This window comes from Hemibagrus wyckioides, linkage group LG25 (genome assembly GCF_019097595.1).
Source record: "Hemibagrus wyckioides isolate EC202008001 linkage group LG25, SWU_Hwy_1.0, whole genome shotgun sequence".
Lineage (NCBI taxonomy): Eukaryota > Metazoa > Chordata > Actinopteri > Siluriformes > Bagridae > Hemibagrus > Hemibagrus wyckioides.
The window spans coordinates 10795486-10816059 of NC_080734.1; the positions used below are offsets into that span (position 1 = coordinate 10795486).

Genomic DNA, 20574 nt, shown 5'->3' on the forward strand with positions numbered 1-20574 from the left:
CTCTGCAATCCTCTTCATCTCTTTCACTCTGTCTCCATGATTGGTTCATAGCAGACCACCGACCTCCAGTAGCCCATGTTCTCATATGGATTGGACTTTGGCAATTAAAAGTTCATTTTCGAAGCCTCCCAAGTGCCAGGGGATGAACATTAACACAATTTAATGCTTTAATGCAACACAGCAGTATTTTTGCTAACAAAATCGAATTGCTTCAAACCCAAGCACCATGGAGAGACAAAATCTCACGCTGCCATTTCTGCCTCAATCAGAGTCGAGTCAATCGAGTGTTGGTCTCTGCCAGCATGAACAATTGCAGCTATTTTTTGGTCCAAAGGTTTATACAGGCTGCCTCCCCTTCTCTCTTTATTATTTTGATCAGCTTCATTTCACATCTTGGTGAAGACAATGAATGAATCACACACGCAAAACACAGGAGTGAAAGGATCCAGCTCAGCGCTCCAGACCGTGTGCCCTCCCAGGCAACCCAGCATGTGCGTGTGTGCCGTTGATCCAAAGACAGAGGCCTCTCCCATCAGGGTAATGATATCTCACGCCTGGTTAGAGCGCCGCCGCATAATTAGAAGTGTGGGAGCTGATGGATGGTTGAGTTGTGCGGAGTGGTGGAAAGCAGAGCTGCCCAGCTGACCTTGTCATCATTACGGATAGAAGGGTCAGCCAGAGCAACCACAGCTCCAGTAAGCAGCTGCTTCCTTTAATGGCACCATTTGTTCTTCACCTTGTCCTGACTTGCTCTCCATTTCTCTCCCTAGACTTATGGTCAAGGGCAACTGAGAGTCTGCCAAGCTGACCGGTGATCTCTGCACAGGATAACGATGCATCCTGGCCAGACTGTAGTCCGAACGTGATTTTTACTGACCTCGCGGCTTTCTCTCTTTTCACCTTCTTTCAGTCCTTCTGAGGAAAAATGCAGCAAGAAATGAATATTGATCGACCAACAAATGGCTTATGAAGTCTGTGGTCCAACAATTTAAATTTTTCATGAAAACATGTTGTATCTATTTGAAATTCATTCATCCATCTTCACTCAACACTTTCTCCTGGTCAGAGTGAAGGTGGATCTGGAGCCTAACCCGAGTAAACCAGGCACAAAGCCAGAATGCAGTCTGGATGGGATTTTTTTGGGGGGAGGACATGGAAATCTGTGAGGATGTATCAATTGGGACAACATGGAAAGCAAATTAAACACCGCAGCCCCATGAAATGTGAATTGGCCTCAGTAAATCTGACTCAGTGTTGGATATTGACAGTAAATTAGGAGAAATGAGAAAAACACCGATATCACAAATATTGGATTTTATTATGTACAGTTAATTTCAACACATCTACATTTGTTCTGTAGAATAACATACATCAAAACATATTTCAGTGATTTTACCTGTGACCCGTTATGCTGTGGAAGATTGTATGTTCATCCATTTAAATAGATTTGTTCCTGACAGATCATTCCAAGATTCTTCTCACTGATCACCTTTATTAGGTAATAAATCATTTTCACCCTAATGCGAGTGGTTCTCCTCAAAGACAACAATGTCCCCATCCCATTCACCAGTATGAAAATGGTGCTATAGCTTTTAGCCACCACTTTATAGTGACATGTTAGTGACCATCACCATCATCAAAACACAGACAGAGAATTCCCTCTGTAGAATTTGGTAGAACGTTCAGTTCCAGAGTCTTCCTGAGGTTCACTGAAACGTTTCATCTGTTTAACAGGTTAATAGACAGTAAAGTTGACTGACAATTTATTTCAGATCAGCAATGCAGGTCTTGAAGGATGTCTTGTGCCATGAACCCAACATACACTTACTGCACACTTTAACAGGAACACCTGTACATTTATGCAGTTATCCAATCATGTGGCAGCAGCATAATGCATGAAATCATGCAGATAAAGAGCTTCTTTTAAAAGTTCATATCAAGCAGGCACAAACATGCACAAAGAACTTACCTGGAAATCTTGTTTCCGGTAAGCAAAGTACTTGAAAGATTGCAATATTGTAATAATTCATTCTTCACTATTATGTAGATGGAGCAAGTTTCTACTGAGTGGTGGTTTATGAGCTGATGAGCTAATCACAAACTGTCAGCCTGGAGGCCACACAGCACTTCATACTCTTCCAAGTTCTCCCTCTTAAGTGGAAGTGCATCACCTGGCCATCTGCACTATCCAGGTCAAGGACACAATGCTTTCATTGCATGTATACTTTAACATTGGACAGACGCAGAAATTAATACATTTCTATTTATTAAAAAAAAAAAATTCTACAGCTGAATCCTTAAAGGAGACTATTAACTGGCAACTGAACTGAATATAATTAATAATTCACAAATTGAGGAGGATAAATGTGAAACCCATAAATCCATGTACATCTGCAGTAATGTGAGAGATTCACAACATTGCAGCATTCAACACATACTGGGTAAGGAGGCATTAGTAACAGTCCTGCAGAACCAGAGACTGTCTATAAGGGAAATCAAGATTATAACATTCACTATCTGTTTTTATTTTAAAATAAGAATTCCCACTAAAATTTTGGGATCTATTTGGTCAAACGTTTGTGGATATGTGGTTCCACCCCAAATAATTGCCAGGAAGCAGGAAGCACACAATTGTCTAGAATGTCTTAATAGGCTGTAACATTACCATTTCCCTTAAAGTGAAACTAAGATCCCCAAGTCTGTTTCAGCATGACAATACCCCTGTGCACAAAGTGACACCCAAAACTGGAATAGATGAACTTGAGTGGCTTGCACAGAGCCCTGACCTTCAACCCTACTAAACAACTTTAGGATGCACTGGAACACCAACCATGTGTATAACCTCAGTAATGTTCTTAGGGCTGAATGAATGAATCCCCATAGTCATGCTCCAAAATCTAAAACCATTCTAGAAGAGTGGAGGTTATTATTAACAGGAAACGGGGGACCAGGTTTGAAAGGGGATATGCATAAATAGGGTCAGGTTTCAACAACCTTTTTGGCTGTATAGCATATGAAAGTGTATTATACAGTCTAGGAACCAAGATACTGTAGTTTATCCTTTTAAAACAACACACTTTGTTGTGTTAGATATGGAAGCATGGCTTGGGGAACTGGGGGCAATTGAGGAGCAGCAGAATGCTGCAGTGTCTGTATTAACCTTGCTGTGTAAAAGAGTCCCCCTCACAAGCATGTGTAAGTCAGGCAGGATGGATCCCGACCCCTGACAGAACAGGCCCAGAGTAAAGCACCTACACAGATTGAATGGACAGAGATGGATGACAGGAAGACTGAGAATAAAATAGTAGCTCAACCTCTTTCATGTTTCACTCAGAGATGCTGAAGGGCCACTGAGATTGCTTCATCCCAGATTTGTACCCACCAAACTCTCTGCCTGCTCTTCGGCACGACTTCAGAACCCTCACTAGTGTCTGTATTGCTTCTCTCTCCACTCAAGAAGCTTTTCACACAGCTCATCGGAGTTGGTTCACTAACCACTCGGCTTTCTGATCCCGCCATCTTCACAGACTCCAAACTTCCTTTTCTACATTAGCAGAACCAAACAACAAACCAGCCAGCCTTCCTAACAGAATCATCTTCTCGCTTTTCACTAGAGATATCAAACAGTCAGGCTAAGTTCTGAGGCGGGAGTTACTTATGCTGATGTTGCTCCAGACAGCTGTCATGGAAACAGATGTCGGCTCGGTTATGATGTGCCAATGTGTTTGATTGTGACTCCCTGTGCCTACACAGCGTGGTGCCGCCATTGATGTTACAGCAAAAAAGAAGGCCTCGCGCTGGATTCATTATCGGAAATTCCCCTACACTTTCTGCTCCCAGGTTGGAGGAGCCGAGTCAGCTGCGAGGCGCTGTTTGAAGAGCCGCGAGACCAGATGCGCGCTAATGACGGTGTGTTTGCTGCCCCTCCTCCACTCCCTTCATCTTCGATGAATTAGCGCCATGTCTGACTATCAAACAGAGAAAGGTGGAGGGATCTCCGATTCAGAACATGCACTGTTTGGAACCCATTTGCTTGCATGTATGTGTCATGCCAGTAAAGGCCATGCACCAGTCTGTCAGAAGGAGCTGAATTTGAAGTGCTCTGCTGCAGTTCTGACTGAAGTTCGTGGCTTTCAGCTCCATCAGAAAGACTGCAGCACTGTATACTAATGTCATCTGGGTGTGTGCGTGCTACATACACACGATGGAGTTCTGTGTACAGCGAAAAAGCTCCACTGACAACTAGTAGCTGTGTGAGGTGATATACACTCAACACCCTGCTAGCTATATGAATCCTGAGTCTCGCCCAAAGGTATTGCCTTCATATCCCAGCGTCAATGATACACGTCTCCGCAGGCCTCCAGAGGAGCCGAGGTGCTGCAGTGGAGATCAGAGCAGAGCATGCTGGGAGCTATGTTGGGATTCACACCTGCCTTCTTCTCATGAAGGAGAATATGTTCTCACTCTCCCTCTTTGCTGCGGGGCTTATCAGAATTTTAACGTGTAGCATCGCTGTCTAGACACAGGCTTACTGCAGAGAGCTGGAGAGAGCACTCATCCAGCCAGACTGGAAACAAACAGCCGATGCTCAGAGGACACCATCTCACTGCTGAGCACGTACCTGAGAGGCCATACTTCTCCAAGTAAATCAAATCAGCACATTATGCGTGTCGATGCTGAGTAAAAAAAACAAGAAATAAAACGATGACTGACCATCACATCGCACATATCTTGCTAGTAACCAGACATCTAAAACAAGGCCACAAATGTATGGGCCTTCCCCAGTGTTTATTAGATGTTACAAACATATCTGTGCCTTAAAAGAAAAAAAAAAAGTGGTGAAAGCTTGTAAGGCACAGTGCAAGTTATTAAGCAACACAGAAATAGTTTAAAATGTCTCCTGACTATTTGCATTTTCTTTCACCATTCTATAACATTATACATCCATTCTGGACCAATGTGAAAAAAACAGTAGTGCCATCTGGTGTTTAACTGCAGTATTACAGTGGGTGGATTTTCACAAATGAACAAAACAAATTATACACTGATAAATAATTACTTCATACAGTCTACTAACATTTAACTGCTGGTTATTACACGTAATTATATGGTTAGAAATCCACAAACCATGTCTGTAAAGGTTTGCGCCCAGAAAAAGCTAGAAACACATTAAAACAAATATTCATTTACAGAAAAATGTAAAATGAAAATTGGAAAAAAAAAAGTGCAGGGGTTTGCGTTACTCAGTGACGACACACGCAAACACTATTTATAACCTGAGCTCAAGCATGAACACAGCAGTCTTCATTAGCCGACGCCAGTTACCACTAAGGTTTTGCTGCTCCTTCTCTAGAGAGTCGGTCTGCCTCCTCGTTTCCCAAATAGCCAGCATGACCAGGGATGTGCATCTGAAACAAAGAATGAGAGTCTTGAATATGGATGACTATACTACATTAGCTTGTATTTGACAATATTTTTTAAATAAAAAAAGCTCAGCAGAGATACAAGTAAGAGATCTAAAAATGTATGAGAAGGGAACAACTGAACAGAGGATCATTCAAATGAATAAGAGTTCAGCGTATTATTGTTAGGAACACAGCTTTTCGCTGGTCCCTGCCAAAATGCCATGAAAGGAAGTGAGCTCTTGTCACCATTGGTAGTCTCATTTTTAACATTATCTACACAGCTCTAATAAATTTTATAAGGCTTAAATAGAACAGACCAACTACACAGAATGATGCACATCAACTCTTCTGCTGTATCCATGAAAGAAGGATTGTGCACATTGAAAATGCCATCTCACTACACAAACAAGCGTGTTGTAGTCCTAGAGCAAATATACACTACCAGTAAAAGTTTGGACAGACTAGATTGAATACAGATTTTAACTGAGAAAATGGCAAGACTATGCAATTCAAAGACACACACAATTCGTTTTGGTCAAGATTTGTTCCATCATTGTACACATGGCATTTCAGTGTTAATGCAATTATCCTAAAATAACAGCAAAAAGTAATAGTTAAAGAATATAAAGAAAGAAAGTAGAAATAGAAATTATGTCCAAGCTTTGGTAATTTCAAAAGACCAAATTGGGAGAAAACAACAATATCAGATACAGAGTAGGCAGCTCTTCATCACCACATCACAGCTAGGAATGAGGGGGCATGAAGGCCAACACAGTCTGCCCTCTTCCTTATACGAGCTTATAGATGCCCACAAGTGGCTCGTGTCAACCTAACTGAGAGTAATGACCTCCCTCCCAGCCAGACAGCATGGTCAATTTTGCTCTACTGGACTCCTGGCCTTGTGTGGGTGTGACATCAGGCTTCATGCTTGAAGCTTATTCACTAGGGCAATGGATGCATCACTCTGGAGTTTAATACATCTTAAACAACATTTGGTCGAAATATAACTTACAGAAATGTCTTACTGCCCACAACTTATATTGATAAAATGTATAATATTAACACACATGCTCTATGGGTGTTCATTAATAATCTTAAAATTCTGTGTCTTCACAGAAATGTTTGCTGCATTTAAACATGCACCATGAAATCAACCCAACCAAATAAATAACAGGTGAAAAAACATCCCCGACTTTAAACAAATGAATTAGATACAATCTAATATTTAACATCTTAGACCATACCTACTGTAACATCAACATACCCATTTAACATCAAGCTCTTCATTTAGTTCATCAAGCTTTTGGAAGTCCTCTTTATTGATCACTGCACCACCTGTACTGAGTCTCCAGCCGTTGGTTTTCCAGTTCTTCACCCAGCTGGTAACGCCTTCATGGAGCAAACACAAGTAGGATTACATAAACTACTCTAAATATATATACACTGACCAGGCATAACATTATGACATTGTGTCATATGTTATGCCTAACATTGTGTTGGTCCCCCTTTTGGTGCCGAAACTTTACATAATTAACTTCTTCAGCAATTTGAAGTAGCCGCCCATGACCCTGTCGCCGGTGCACCACTGTTCCTTCCTTGGACCACTTTTGATAGATAATGACCACTGCAGACTGGGAACATCCCACAAGAGCTGCAGTTTTGGAGATGCTCTGATCCAGTGGTCTAGCCATCACAATTTGGCCCTTCATCAAACTCGCTCAAATCCTTACACTTGCTTCTAACACATCAACTTTGAGGACAAAATGTTCACTTGCTGCCTAATATATCCCACCCACTTACCATGTGAGTATCATCAGGTGCCATGATGAGGAGATAATCAGTGTTAATCACTTCACCTGTCAGTGCTCATAATGTTATGCCTGATCAGTGTAAATATAAATTCCATTTGTATATCATTTTGAACTTAAGGAAACGGCATCAGAAGACTGAAAGGGAACTTTCAAATGCTGTTGTATGAATTGTATGCAGGTAAAAAAAAAAAAAAAATCAAAATTCAAAAATACCGTTGATAGTGAACTTGCTGTCTGTGTAGAGAACCAGCTTTTTGATGTCCATATCTATGGCTTGTTCTAGTGCTCTGCAGGCTGCCTGAACCAGAAATGGAAAATGAAGAGCATTAAAACAGCCAAGGCAAAGCAGAAGTGTTTGTACTTGAGGTGTGAGGCTCAAGTTAAAGTTGAGCCTCAAGTTAAACAACAATGACTTTCTGTTAACATCTTACACATTTAACACTTAAAACACTTCAGTGCTGACACAAACATGAAAAGGGGATATATATATATATATATATATATATATATATATATATATATATATATATATATATATATATATATATATATATATAAAGATACCTTTTTCCAATAGTTCTAGAGCTAAATGTAGGCTCTACAGCTCAGCAAGGCATTTTTGACTCCCTCTATGGAAGTCATTGTTGTTAATGTACTGAGCCACCAATATACTGTATTTGAATTTGCATAAAAAAATAATTCATTGATTAATTAACTACCATCACCTTCAGTAGGCCAAATGTATATCAAGCAAAACCAGACCTTACATTTTTATTTCACGTATTGCTTTAAACACTCTGATAGCGAAAGCCTTATCCTCACCTGTAGTTCGGCTCGTTGGTTGGTTTGTCTCCCTGATAACCTCTCTGAAACATTACTAGAAATAAAGATAATTGAGCGTCTGAAGTTAAACAGCTCCATTTCATATAATTCCAACTATGAAATTGAATTGCAGCATTATGTTACCAGAAAATACATTCATTATGCTAGTAATGTGCATTACTCACAGAGGGTGATTGGGTCCCCAGTACACGCCGATCCCTGCACGAGCTCCATGTCTTCCATTTTTGGTACAACAGCCATCTGTGTACACCACCACAGCATCTCCTACAACCAGAACACACACATACAGCTTGTAAGCAGCAATCCTGACCGTCTCTGGTGTTTGAAAGTTGATTAACATGAAACCGATTACTTTCAGGAAAGTTTCAAGATTATTACCCATGTAGGTGAACCCCTTAGTACTTTCAGCAGCAGAGGGCTCCAGTTTCACTCGCTTTACACTCCCTCCATCAACCTTGTCTTCTTCGACAGACCTTTTAGAGGCGACAGGAACACTTGTGGTATGCTTAGTGGCTTCAGGCTCTAGAGACACAAAAAAAGAACCATCAGCATCACTATGAACTGTAGAACAGTAATTGAATGACAGACATGGCAACTTTCACTTACTAATACTCATAATTAATCAGATATATAGCAATAAACAGCCATTTTAAAAGAGATATTCAAAAAAAAAAAGCAAAGAAAGTGTCTGCAACTAAATCACAAAATGCAGGCTAGATGGATCCTAAAGTAATAAGATGGAAAGGGCTACCAGATCTGTGGTACAGTCTCTTTCTCATGCACCATTTATACTTGTACAAGTTCCTTTCTCTTCAATTTATGCTTTGCTTTCATTGTGTATGAAGTTGTCCACTGTCCAGTATCTTTAGATTCAGTTGACACTTGAATGGAATATCATTAATCCAATCCTAAATAACTTAAAAAAAACTTGGCCTATAAATAAAGTGAACTTGGACCCAGAGGATCACAGACCTGCAACGAGCCACACTACAGGACACCTAACTGCTGTCTCAGTAAGACCCCCAGCACCTCAAAATCTCCAGTCACCCAACACATCCTCTCTCATCCTTTTCCCAGCAAGACCATCAAGATTCAAGAACATTTCATACCCTTTAGCTATCAGGTTCAATAGCCTCTTTTGGAACACTTAAAATAAAAACCCATCTGTTAGCACTATTAGACACCAATACCCCATTTCTACTGGATGCTGTATGAAATGTAATGACTGTAACTGAATGTCGGATGAGTGTAGAACAGTCTTTGGGTGTGAATACGTCTACATTGCATGTCTGATTCAACAGATATGAATTTCACTGCACTTCTGTGTATGACAGCAAAGTGTCAGTGACTGTAAAGCTGGCAGACTGTGAATGAAAGGCTCAGGAAAGGAAATCTCTATAGCTCTAATAAACAGATAAAAGTTGATCATTCAAATCTAAATTTATCCAAATGTTCTTTCAGCTGCTCCGATTCAAGGCTGCCACAGTGGATCATCTGATTTGGCAGAGGTTTTATACCGGATGCTCTTCTGATGCAACCCTCCAATTTCTATCTGGGTTCAGTGGCTGAGTTGGTTCTTGCTCAGGAATCAAACCTGGGCCGCTGGTGAGAGTGCAAGAGCTGTATCCACTAGACCACCAGGGAATGTAAATAATATTCTTGAAAAATATATATATTAACGAAATCAAGTGGGGAAAACAAATAAACATCCCTGGATCACTCTCTGCTCTCAGCTCTTTAATTATACACCAATCAGGCATAACATTATGGCCACTGACAGGTGCCGTGAATAACACTGATTATCTCCAAATTGGGCCAAATTGTGATGGCTAGACGACTGGATCAGAGCATCTCCAAAACTGCAGCTCTTGTGGGGTGTTCCCGGTCTGCAGTGATCAGTATCTATCAAATGTGGTCCAAGGAAGGAACAGTAGTGAAACGGTGACAGGGTCATGGGCGGCCAAGACTCATTGATGCACGTGAGGTGTGAAGGCTGGCCCGTGTGAGCTGATCCAACAGATGAGCTACTGTTGCTCAAATTGCTGAAGAGGTTAATGCTGGTTCTGATAGAAAGGTGTCAGAATACACAGTACATCACAGTTTGTTACGTAAGGGGCTGCAAAGCCACAGACCAGCCGGGGTGCTCATGCTGACCCCTGTGCACTGCCGAAAGTGCCAACAATGGGCATGTAAGATTCAGAACTGGGCCACAGAGCAACGGAAGAAGGTGGCCAGGTGCGTGTCCATTGCTTACCTGGGGAACACATGGCACGAGGATGCACTATGGGAAGAAGGCAAGCCGGTGGAGGCAGTGTCATGCTTTGGGCAATGTCCTGCTGGGAAACCTTGGGTCCTGCCTTCCATGTGGATGTTACTTTGACACATTCCACTTACACAAGCAATGTTACAGACTATCTACACCCTTTCATGAAAACGGTATTCCCTATTCCCTATCCTTGCAGCAGGATAATGCACCATGCCACAAAGCAAAAATGGTTCAGGAATGAAGAATCTGTGGGATATGCTGAACAAACAAATCCGATCCATGGAGGCCCCACCTCGCAACTTACAGGATCTGCTGCTAACATCTTGGTGTCAGATACCACAGCACACCTTCAGGGATCTAGTGCAGTCCATGCCTCGAAGGGTCAGAGCTGTTTTGTAGCAAAAAGGGGGACTGACACAATATTAGGCAGGTGGGCATAATGTTATGCCTGATCAGTGTAGATAGACAGACTGACAGATAGATACAGCATGAAGCTCTTTCCATTAAGTAGGAAGAAAGTAAATGTAGGTCATTTTGATTACTCTCTGATGATGATGATGATGCTGGTTCATTCCTTACAAAAGCCCATGCTTCATCTTCAACAGCAAACTTTTTATACCGAGCATCAGGGAATTTGTCCACCTGAAATTTGCATTCGTCCCTTTGGGATAAACAAAGCAGAAAGATGCAACACGTAAGGATTAAACCCGAATACACAACGTGTGTAAAGAATGAGGATGAGAGGAGATGATGTTCTCACCATGTCTGGTAGACTCCAGGTCTGTGTCCTTTCCTTACGGCGTAAAAGAATCTACCTTTCTTACCCATTTCCTCAGCGCTAACACACAGAGCCCTGCGGACAAGACTGGAAACACTGGATAATCTCAACATACCCTCTAATTAGTCCATGATAAGAAAACTGACAACCACCACCAACCACCCGACACCATAAGAAAGCGAAATCAGGCCTGGAGTTAACGATAAAGTGAAATGCGTCAGAGAAAAGTGATGCTCGTTAAAGAGCCTTTTTATAAAACATGGCGGCTCTCTAGCGTCGGCTAATTTCGGTTAACAAAAAAAGAGCTAAATAACCCTAAAAACCTTCTATAATTAGAATATAAATACTAGTAAGAAAGAATAAAGTACCTATAATACTTCTAACACGAGAAACTTGACAGGACTTTTGTTTTCTATTTTCCTCCTGCAGGTGAGCGACTGTACTGCTTCTTCCTCGTCTAGATACTACAGCTTAGCTTTAAAGGCAGCTTTGGTGTAATACTGCCACCTAGTGGTCTGTAAATTAGCGCATTAGTTGTAAATAATTAAACCAAGATGAACCATATATCATCTTGTTCTACCTTTTAATGTGATACAGCAACCAAAAATTACGTTTTAAAAAGTAACCTGTTTAGAAAAAAACTGGTCGCATAGGTGTACATATTCTTTTTTAGGGGTGACTGTGGGGCTGTGGTAGTTTGGTGGTTAAGGTGTTGGCCTACTGATCAGAAGGTTGTGAGTTTGAATCCCCCATCCACCAAGCTGCCACTGCTGGACCCCTGACTAAGGCCCGTAACCCTCAGTTACTCGGCTGTATAAAATGAGATAAAATGTAAGTCACCCTGGATAAGGGTTTCTGCAGAATGTGACAGAATGAACCAATCACATTTAAGGTAATTCTGTTATCAGTGAAGTGAGCTGATTAACCCCAAATGAAGATGATCTGTTTCTGTAGGATGTTGTTGAAGGCACCTGGGTGTCATCAGACCAGTCTGAACTTACAAAATTATGGGATTTTACTGTCGAAAGGTACTGATGCAGAGAGAGGTATACAAGAAAAGTTAAATTACCGTTATTTGTCACATATACATTACAGCACAGTGAAATTCTTTCTTCGCATATCCCATCCTTGGGGGTGGGTCAGAGCACAGGGTCAGCCATGATGCAGCACCCCTGGAGCAGGGTGGGTTAGGGGCTTTGCTCAAGGGCCCAAAAACCTCACGAAGGCCATCATTAATTGTGGCATTGCCAATATCAGGACATCCCTCCAAAACATGTCTTGAATAGGGCTGTGCACAGGAGGTCCTTTTGCACCTTAGGGAGATCTAGGATGTTTTTTTTATAAGGAAGAGTGGGATAAAATTGCTACATCAAGATATCCAAACCCAGCTAGCCCAGAAGACTGAATGATGTAATAGAAGCAAAAGATATTTTAACAAAATATAATTTAAGGTGTGTGAACACTTGTGCAAACAGGTTATTGCAGCTTGCTTTCCTTCCTTTCTTCCTTCCTTCTGTCCGTCCGTCCGTCCTTCCACCCTAACCCTCCTTCCTTCCTTCCTTCCTCCCTTCCTTACCCTAACCCTCCTTTCTTTCTTTCTTTCTTTCTTTGTTTCTTTCTTTCTTCCTTCCTTCTTTTTGTTTTTAACAGAAACTCCACACAGACAGTAACACCAGCTCAGGATCAAACCTGAGACCGTGGAGCTGATTAGTAGTAATCCTCCATATTGCACCAGCTCACCATTACCAAAATAAACTGGTCATTTCTTGCTTAAGCAACAAAGAAAACATCTCTCCCTTGAAAGCACCTTCAATGTGAAATAAGGATTTTAAACCTAACTAGGTGTTTGTTTTTATTAAGTATGCTCATAGAGGCTCTTCTAATGCAAAAGTTCCAATGCAAAAAATAAAAGAAGAATTGGATTCATAAGAATATAAACTGCAAAAGTCTGATTTTGTCTAAAATTATATTTATCCATCTGTCCTGCCCTGCCCTGCCCTGCCCTGCCTTGCCTTTATATTAAGGCAGCGCGTGCCCTCTACAGACCGGAAGATCAAATGCGTTTTCCGCTCACATTTCCCATGATCCTCGGGGCGACGCGCTTTTACCGGCCTCTCGCGAGATTACGGCCTCTTTCCAGGCCGTCGTTGACTGAGGTAGGTTAGTTCAGTGTAATGTCTTGAGCAGATAACGTGCTAAAATGTCGAAAATAGACAATTTGTTACGATTTCTTTCGGTTATATCGTGTAATCACACAAGGATACGTTAGATAAAGGTGTTTGTTGAGTCGGATGGCAGTTTGCATAAAGTAATATTCAGAGATGTGACATGGCTAGCCGAGACATGGAGAAGCGCGGTGGAAAGGGCTTGGGCCTGTCTGGGCTTCTGTTGTACTGGGAGCTTATTTTAGGTATTTTCATTAGTTTTAGTTTAGCAGTATTTGATCTAAAACTCTGTAAAAGTGTGTACTTTAGGTCAGTACTCCTGTCTCCTTCTTAGTGGTGACTGGTGTTAGCTTACCCTGCTAATGATACCACGAGATCAGCTCTCGCGCAAGAGGGCTCGTTTTCTGCTTTCTCTTCAGTGTAAAGAAAACTAATAGTTTATTACTGGACTGGTTAGTTTATTCATCGCTGGTTGACTAGGTGGTTTATTTCTGTCTGTGTATTTAGCTCGGATATGTGTGTTAGCTAGCTAAAGCCGCAGAAAGCTGTCCTCAGTTTGATCTGGTGTGAGCTCGGACCGGACCGGCTGCTTGACTCGGTGTTTCTGTGTTTCAGTCATAGGCCATGTTCAGTAGCAGCGCGAAAATCGTGAAGCCGAACGGCGAAAAGCCAGATGAGTTCGAGTCTGGTATTTCCCAGGTAAGGTGATAACACACACACACACACACCCTTCACTCTTCATTGATGTCTGTGTTAAATATGTTTCTGCTCCTCTCCCTGTGACAGGCTCTTCTTGAGCTGGAGATGAACTCCGACCTGAAGGCTCAGCTGAGGGAGCTCAACATCACTGCTGCTAAGGTCAGAACTGACTTTTTATTCTAAAACTAAAATGCCATGAACAGTTCACATGCTGTCCCCGTCTCCACACGGATGATGGAAGTTAACCTCATGAAGCCTAAAGTTGCAAAAATAGTGGGTTGAGAGATGCTTGAGCAGGTGCTCTCATGTTTGGATTCATTACCTGCTCTGTAACGTTATACTTTTATGCTTAAGGTTTTGGCAAAGATTGATCTAATCCTAACAGCCTTTTAATGGATTTTTTCCATTTGTGTGAGAATGACTTGGTTAAATGAAATCATGACATGACTGTATTTTTGTAATAAATATCCCAGTACATTGGACATGACCAATTTTAATACCCAAGTTCAGGGTCTAATCACTCTAATGAAAAGGCAGCTTGGTTTGTTTCCTCCGCTGAACACATTTTTGCATTTGTTGGTCAGATATGCCACTCAACATAGATATCAAGCTGCTGGTTTCATTGTATATGCTTTTACAGTAAGGAAGGATGTTTCAGTTCATCTCCATTTATATGTAATCAGACTATTGAGTCTGAGAGTATAAGTCTCACTTGGGTATGCCATTCCACTGCTTCACAAATAAAGTAAAATTTGATATTGTTGCACTTGTGTAAATCTTTCAGACACAAGTGGTATTTTTTTATTTACCAACCAACGTGGACATCCTGTGAGTTCACTCCTCATATGGCTCTGTCCGTGTGGCGTATGGGAGCGTAGCACTCCAGTGCCATGACGTACAGTCCCGTTCCACGACGTTGGATATCATGCATGTCCCCGGCTCTCAGCTGGTGTGGACGGCGTCCTGTATATTCCTAGGTCTTCCCAGAGCCTCATGGCTGTTACTGGGGAGGTAAACCATGCAGTGCACATTATTTCTCTTGTAGATACAGTTTAAGCAATGGGTAAACCATGCAGTACATAATCTTAATCTCTATAGGTTTTTCTTCCATGTAAAGTAATGTTGAGACTCGCAGTGCTGAGGCTGAGAAGCACTGCTGACTTATTTTTTTTGTATTTTCAGGAAATCGAGGTTGGTGGTAGCAGAAAAGCCATCATCATCTTCGTGCCCGTGCCCCAGCTGAAGGCTTTCCAGAAGATTCAGGTGCGGCTCGTGCGTGAGCTGGAGAAGAAGTTCAGTGGCAAGCATGTGGTCTTCATTGCACAGGTAAGGAAGATGTGTACTGCCTTTTCTGTTGGGTATAAAGCTTAACAGTTGCTACTTGGGAAGAAAAGTGTATTCTGGCTGGTAGTACACCAGTACTGGACAAAGCATTCATTAGCCAGCCTACTGGGCAAGTAAATGTTTGTTTTTACGAGTCACATTTTCTGCACATGAAAGCTAGGTGATTAGTGATAGTTAACCCAATTTAGCCCAAATGTGTGCACAATTAGTTAGCTTGTTATGTATTTGTACAGACTCCGTTTGTATCCATTCATCTTACTAGACACTATTTATTGCTAGAATGCCTGACTAATGTGGCAAGAATGAGACCAGTAGCTAGCTGCAGTTGATTGTGTGAAACTAAAAATACTTTTGGGCTAGTAAGGGTATTTTACTCAAATGTACATTTCTGTTTAGAGTATCAGCAAAACTGATGAGCAGGAATATTTTAATGCAATGCTCCAAATCATGTATATTATAGAAAGATCTTCACCACATTGTGTATTTATTGTCTTCTCTTTGCATTTGAGTATGTATATTTTTTTTTTTTTTTTTTTTTTTTCTTCCCCCTTCCCCTGAGGTGGCCAAAATGGTAGCCTAAAAATGTTATGGAAGTTTCCAGGTCATAAAACCCCTGTGTGCTCTTCAACTCAGCAACCTTTGAAGTGTTCTCTTAGTGTTTGATGTATATTGGCACTTTAGGGGGCGGTTAAATTGTAACATTTAAAGAAGCTTGGCTGCACTTAGTATGAGTGTATACAACCAACGTGGACATCCTGTGAGTTCACTCCTCATATGGCTCTGTCCGTGTGGCGTATGGGAGCGTAGCACTTCAGTGCCATGACGTACAGTCCCGTTCCACGACGTTGGATAGCATGCATGTCCCCAGCTCTCAGCTGGTGCGGACGGCGTCCTGTATATTCCTAGGTCTTCCCAGAGCCTCATGGCCATTACTGGGGAGGTAAACCATGCAGTGCATAACCATAAACAGTTGCTAAGCTTAACTTCTTAAAAGGTTTGCCGGTTTTTAATACAAGAATGTTTGTTTATTTGCAGAGGAGAATCCTGCCCAAGCCCACAAGGAAAAGCCGCACAAAGAATAAGCAGAAGCGCCCAAGGAGGTAAGATCTGGCTTTAGTCTAATTGGATGATTATTGCTCTTCTACCTGAGTGAGGATTATTTTTTCCACCAAAAAAGTAAAAACCCAACGTGGACATCCTGTGAGTTCACTCCTCATATGGCTCTGTCCGTGTGGCGTATGGGAGCGTAGCACTTCAGTGCCATGACGTACAGTCCCGTTCCACGCCGTTGGATAGCATGCATGTCCCCGGCTTTTAGCTGGTGTGGACGGCGTCCTGTATATTCCTAGGTCTTCCCAGAGCCTCATGGCTGTTACTGGGGAGGTAAACCATGCAGTGCATAATCTTTAATAATTTAACTATATTAAATTATCTTGAATGTGACTTAAGCAGTCATTGTAGATTAAATCTGTTTATATATCCTTTGGATTGGGTGATAAGGCGAAACACTTTACTATACAACATTATTTTCAATATTGAATTCTAGATTGTCATGTTCAATTTTTTCTTTTACTAAACTGAATCTAAAGCATATATTGCTCAAAGCCTAGTTTCTGATTGAATGCTTAGGGGAAAAGTATTGAGGCTAACCAAATGATTATCGATTGTGAAAATAATGAGCAAAAGCTTGTTTGTGGTTAATAAACCCAAATATAATTAAACCAGTAATACTTCAGGCTACATTAAATGAGCATTTTCCCCCATCACAATGTGTTTAAAAATACAGATTCTTGCATGTCTTTGGGATATAGACATCACTACGCTATAATAATTGGTGTGATAAGTGATTTTTAGTTAATGCATTTACCAGCAGTTGTGTTTGAGTTCTGTCCAGCCCAGTTAGTAGCAGATGTGACCACAATGCAGATGTAACAGTTTCATTGTGCTAAAATGTGATTTTTTTTCCCAAATGCGAGTGCTCCATAAAATCCATACCTTATGAAAAGTTATGACTGGTATAGTGGATTGTCATACTGCCCACAACTATACATGATCTGCAGTCTAGAAATTAAAAATACCCAATACTGTTAATGTACCATGGCAGTCCAACCTTCTTTTTTGTTCAAGAACATGTGCTGAATGAGTTGGCCTTCTAGCAGTTTCTACATTTAAAACTAAAAGTATATCACCTTTAACCGAACTCCAGTCTTCCCTGAATTATTTTTGTGTACATTGTAGTGGCAGCTTCAAATGAAAAGGTGTGAAGTTAGCTATGCATTTAATCTTACCTAATCCCAAGTACCTTCATGTATTATAAGAATTGTTTTTTGTAGGTTGGGTGCTACCATAAATGAGTTCAGTACAGGCGTACTTTAAGATGAGTTACTGTGTAGTTCACTAGAATATCAAAAGGATCGTGAGTATTGATTGTATTTCTGTTCTGTAGCCGAACTCTTACTGCCGTGCACGATGCCATCCTTGAAGACCTGGTCTACCCCAGTGAGATTGTTGGCAAGAGGATTCGCGTGAAACTGGACAGTAGTCGGCTCATCAAGGTCCACCTTGACAAGGCACAGCAAAACAATGTCGAACACAAAGTAAGTGCTAGTTCTATTCTCAGTCCAACCAACGTGGACATCCTGTGAGTTCACTCCTCATATGGCTCTGTCCGTGTGGCGTATGGGAGCGTAGCACTCCAGTGCCATGACGTACAGTCCCGTTCCACGACGTTGGATAGCATGCATGTCCCCGGCGTTTAGCTGGTGTGGACGGCGTCCTGTATATTCCTAGGTCTTCCCAGAGCCTAATGGCTGTTACTGGGGAGGTAAACCATGCAGTGCACATTTCTCTTGCAGATACAGTTTAAGCAATAGGGTTCATATGACAAATTATTTAGTGGCTTGAATTGTTAAATACAACTTTTGATATTAATATTGTTGACTACAGTCTAATTCTTTGAAAATGATTTGGGCTAGACATACTTTAGACCATCAGTTTGATTTGATTATGTAGCTTTGTGACTTGTGTACTTTAATTTCTACATGCATTTAATTGCTTGCATTGTTTAGTGCGCTGTCTAATTCTCTGTAAAATCTTTCCTAGGTTGAGACCTTCGCTGGTGTCTACAAGAAGCTTACAGGCAAAGATGTTGTATTTGAATTCCCAGAATTCCAACTGTAAAGTGCAGATGGCAAAATAAATTTGTATACCATCATATGCACCTGTGTTGATTCTTAATGTGCGATGACTTTACTGCATCAAATGCAATGCTACTGATCTCAACCTGTGCGAGAGGAAATGATTCTGGCTGTAAGATGCAAAGTACATTTTCCCATCTGTTGGTACATAGCTAGTTGTCCACATAAACCTGGCCATAATGTAATTTTCATCCCCAAACTGTTGCTTAAATGTTGGAACCACACAGTTGTCTTATCCTCAGTTATGACTGCAGGGTTTCACACCAGCCAAACAGATGACCCTTGATTGGAGACCTGTTTATTAAACAAGTGGATTCAGGTGTGGCTCCCCTTTAGTTAGAATAAAAGACTTCAGCTACACTGTGAATAAGACTGAAGATGCCTGGTGTAAGATGTTTTGTTCTCTCTTTATTTGAAGATAAGAGATCCAAACCTGTTTGAGGATAATAATAGGGTGAGATCTTGAAAGTGTAAGGCTGGGGTGAACGAACTCCTCGTTGCTACCTCTTAACCTCTAGTCTGAAGACTTTTCTCTAGATTTATTATAATTGCAAAAAGGGGAACTAAATCTGAAATGTGGGGTTCATAATACAGGAGGGGGAATAATGGTCGGGTATCTAAACGTTTTGGCCATGTAGTGTATAATAATGGAGGTTGATCTGTTTTTTTCTGGAAAAGAAATTGACCCTGTTTGACCCCTGACAGCTGTATAGTGGCTGAGTCTTGCGAATGGATACAGTTGGGAATGATCATTACACATGTAACTGGTTTCTGATAAGAATTTGCCACTGATTTACAAAAAGACACTTTCATTGGGACCACACCTAATAATTGATTAAAGTACAATATGTTGGTTATTTAGCTTAAATCACTAGATTTGCCACAGACTAGTGTGCTATCTAATTCATTAACAGCAGTGCAGTGTAGTACCTCTTCAGGTGTGAGTTTAGCAACACAAATTCTATGGTTATCTGGATAAGGCATTTATATAGTGAAATAGCTAAATCAAGATCTAAATAAATGCATGGTTATTTCATGTAATATAGTTTGTACTGCAGCAAGTCAGGTTATTAGCTTTTATATATACATGGTACAGTATGTGTTGAATCCCCACCTTGCTTGGGAAGGTGGAGCAGTTGAGTCATTAGTGTTCACTGAACGACATTGGATGTGATACAGAACAAATACCTCAAAACGAAGTGACCAAAACACACGTTTAACTATAACCAGCTTTCAGACCATTTTGGGGATTTGAACTGAACACCTTTTTGCAAACAGGAAGATTTCCACTGCAGATGGGAAATGAGTTTACCCATTTCAGGTAAGTGAGTCAATGTATAATTTTCACAAGATCTTCAGGCACCAGGGGATTATGTAAGTAGAGGTGTGTGTGCGCATTTGCTGTTATGAAGATGCTCACTATGTTTAAACGAGGACATGGAGCCAAGTGTAACAGATATAAAAAAAATAAGCCTTATATATCTCTTGCTTCTGAGTTTATGGATCTCCAGGGCTACGTTAATCAGGAAGGCCATTCATATCCAGATTTGGCTTGCAATTCTGAAGAGTCTTAAGATGTACTAGCAGTGACAGCTTGGCTTTCCTTTACTTCACATTCCTGCAGCCATAAGTGAAGTCTTTTATAAGTCATAAGACAAGCTCAAGGCTGTCTTGCTTATAGACGTTGACATTTGGCATCTTGATCCCTTAAAATTGTAGAAAAATTTGTTGCTGAAAATTGAACCTCTGTTCACTGAGCACAGCACACTAGGGCACTTGATTATCTGGAGGAGTTTGGGTCTAAGCCATCAACAACTTGATGTACACTTAAAGCTCCGAAAGTCAAGTGTTACTGTGATGCTGGCCAAAAAATCAACAAGTCTTACTAAGTAATTACATTAAACATTAAAGGCCTAACTGAACACCGGCTGGCCAAGGATGATTAAGACAGTGTACTGAAATATGTCCAGGACCAGTCAGGAATCATAGTGAGCTTTGAAGAACCACAGGGGTCCATGCTCTCTAGGCCATCTTTCCCCAAAACTGTAACAGCCTGTCTTTACTGA

The 20574-nt window shown here is 41.1% G+C and overlaps 2 protein-coding genes and 4 non-coding genes across 7 annotated transcripts; 5 read left to right on the plus strand and 1 right to left on the minus strand.

The window, feature by feature from the left end:
- Positions 1–1299: 1299 nt before the first annotated feature.
- On the minus strand, positions 1300–11587 carry rnaseh1 (ribonuclease H1). Of its 2 annotated transcripts, XM_058379373.1 has the most exons (9): positions 11472–11587; positions 11086–11190; positions 10868–10986; positions 8438–8581; positions 8224–8323; positions 8039–8093; positions 7430–7514; positions 6670–6794; positions 1300–5408 (listed from the first exon to the last, which is right to left on the minus strand). In XM_058379373.1, exons 2-9 carry the CDS (start codon positions 11151–11153, stop codon positions 5328–5330), a joined length of 777 nt encoding a protein of 258 aa, XP_058235356.1. In that variant the 5' UTR covers positions 11154–11190; positions 11472–11587; the 3' UTR covers positions 1300–5327. The 2 variants fall into 2 exon arrangements, with proteins under 2 accessions (XP_058235356.1, XP_058235355.1); XM_058379372.1 differs by having other exon boundaries at positions 11086–11565.
- Positions 11588–13186: 1599 nt separating this feature from the next.
- Positions 13187–18527, plus strand: rps7 (ribosomal protein S7). The gene is made up of 7 exons (XM_058379672.1): positions 13187–13259; positions 13884–13967; positions 14055–14126; positions 15150–15293; positions 16347–16411; positions 17758–17908; positions 18414–18527. The coding sequence occupies exons 2-7, from the start codon at positions 13893–13895 to the stop codon at positions 18489–18491; spliced, it is 585 nt and encodes a 194-aa protein (XP_058235655.1). The 5' UTR covers positions 13187–13259; positions 13884–13892; the 3' UTR covers positions 18492–18527.
- On the plus strand, positions 14780–15000 carry LOC131346328 (small nucleolar RNA SNORA73 family). The gene has a single exon (XR_009203595.1). It is a non-coding gene; the product is annotated as a small nucleolar RNA SNORA73 family (small nucleolar RNA).
- Positions 16053–16273, plus strand: LOC131346329 (small nucleolar RNA SNORA73 family). The gene has a single exon (XR_009203596.1). It is a non-coding gene; the product is annotated as a small nucleolar RNA SNORA73 family (small nucleolar RNA).
- LOC131346330 (small nucleolar RNA SNORA73 family) lies at positions 16496–16716 on the plus strand. The gene has a single exon (XR_009203597.1). It is a non-coding gene; the product is annotated as a small nucleolar RNA SNORA73 family (small nucleolar RNA).
- On the plus strand, positions 17937–18157 carry LOC131346327 (small nucleolar RNA SNORA73 family). Its single transcript, XR_009203594.1, has one exon. It is a non-coding gene; the product is annotated as a small nucleolar RNA SNORA73 family (small nucleolar RNA).
- Positions 18528–20574: the final 2047 nt, after the last annotated feature.

What these genes read in the sequence shown, in the direction of transcription:
- rnaseh1 (XM_058379372.1), bottom strand. Translation starts at nt 11,216, where the DNA reads ATGTTGAGATTATCCAGTGTTTCCAGTCTTGTCCGCAGGGCTCTGTGT. An exon ending in CCTGGAGTCTACCAGACATG is followed by an intron (nt 10,987 to 11,085) that starts GTGAGAACATCA and finishes TTTATCCCAAAG; the next exon opens with GGACGAATGCAAATTTCAGG. An exon ending in ACCAACGAGCCGAACTACAG is followed by an intron (nt 7,515 to 8,038) that starts GTGAGGATAAGG and finishes TTTCTGGTTCAG; the next exon opens with GCAGCCTGCAGAGCACTAGA.
- rps7 (XM_058379672.1), top strand. Translation starts at nt 13,893, where the DNA reads ATGTTCAGTAGCAGCGCGAAAATCGTGAAGCCGAACGGCGAAAAGCCA. An exon ending in TCAACATCACTGCTGCTAAG is followed by an intron (nt 14,127 to 15,149) that starts GTCAGAACTGAC and finishes TTGTATTTTCAG; the next exon opens with GAAATCGAGGTTGGTGGTAG. An exon ending in AAAACAATGTCGAACACAAA is followed by an intron (nt 17,909 to 18,413) that starts GTAAGTGCTAGT and finishes AATCTTTCCTAG; the next exon opens with GTTGAGACCTTCGCTGGTGT.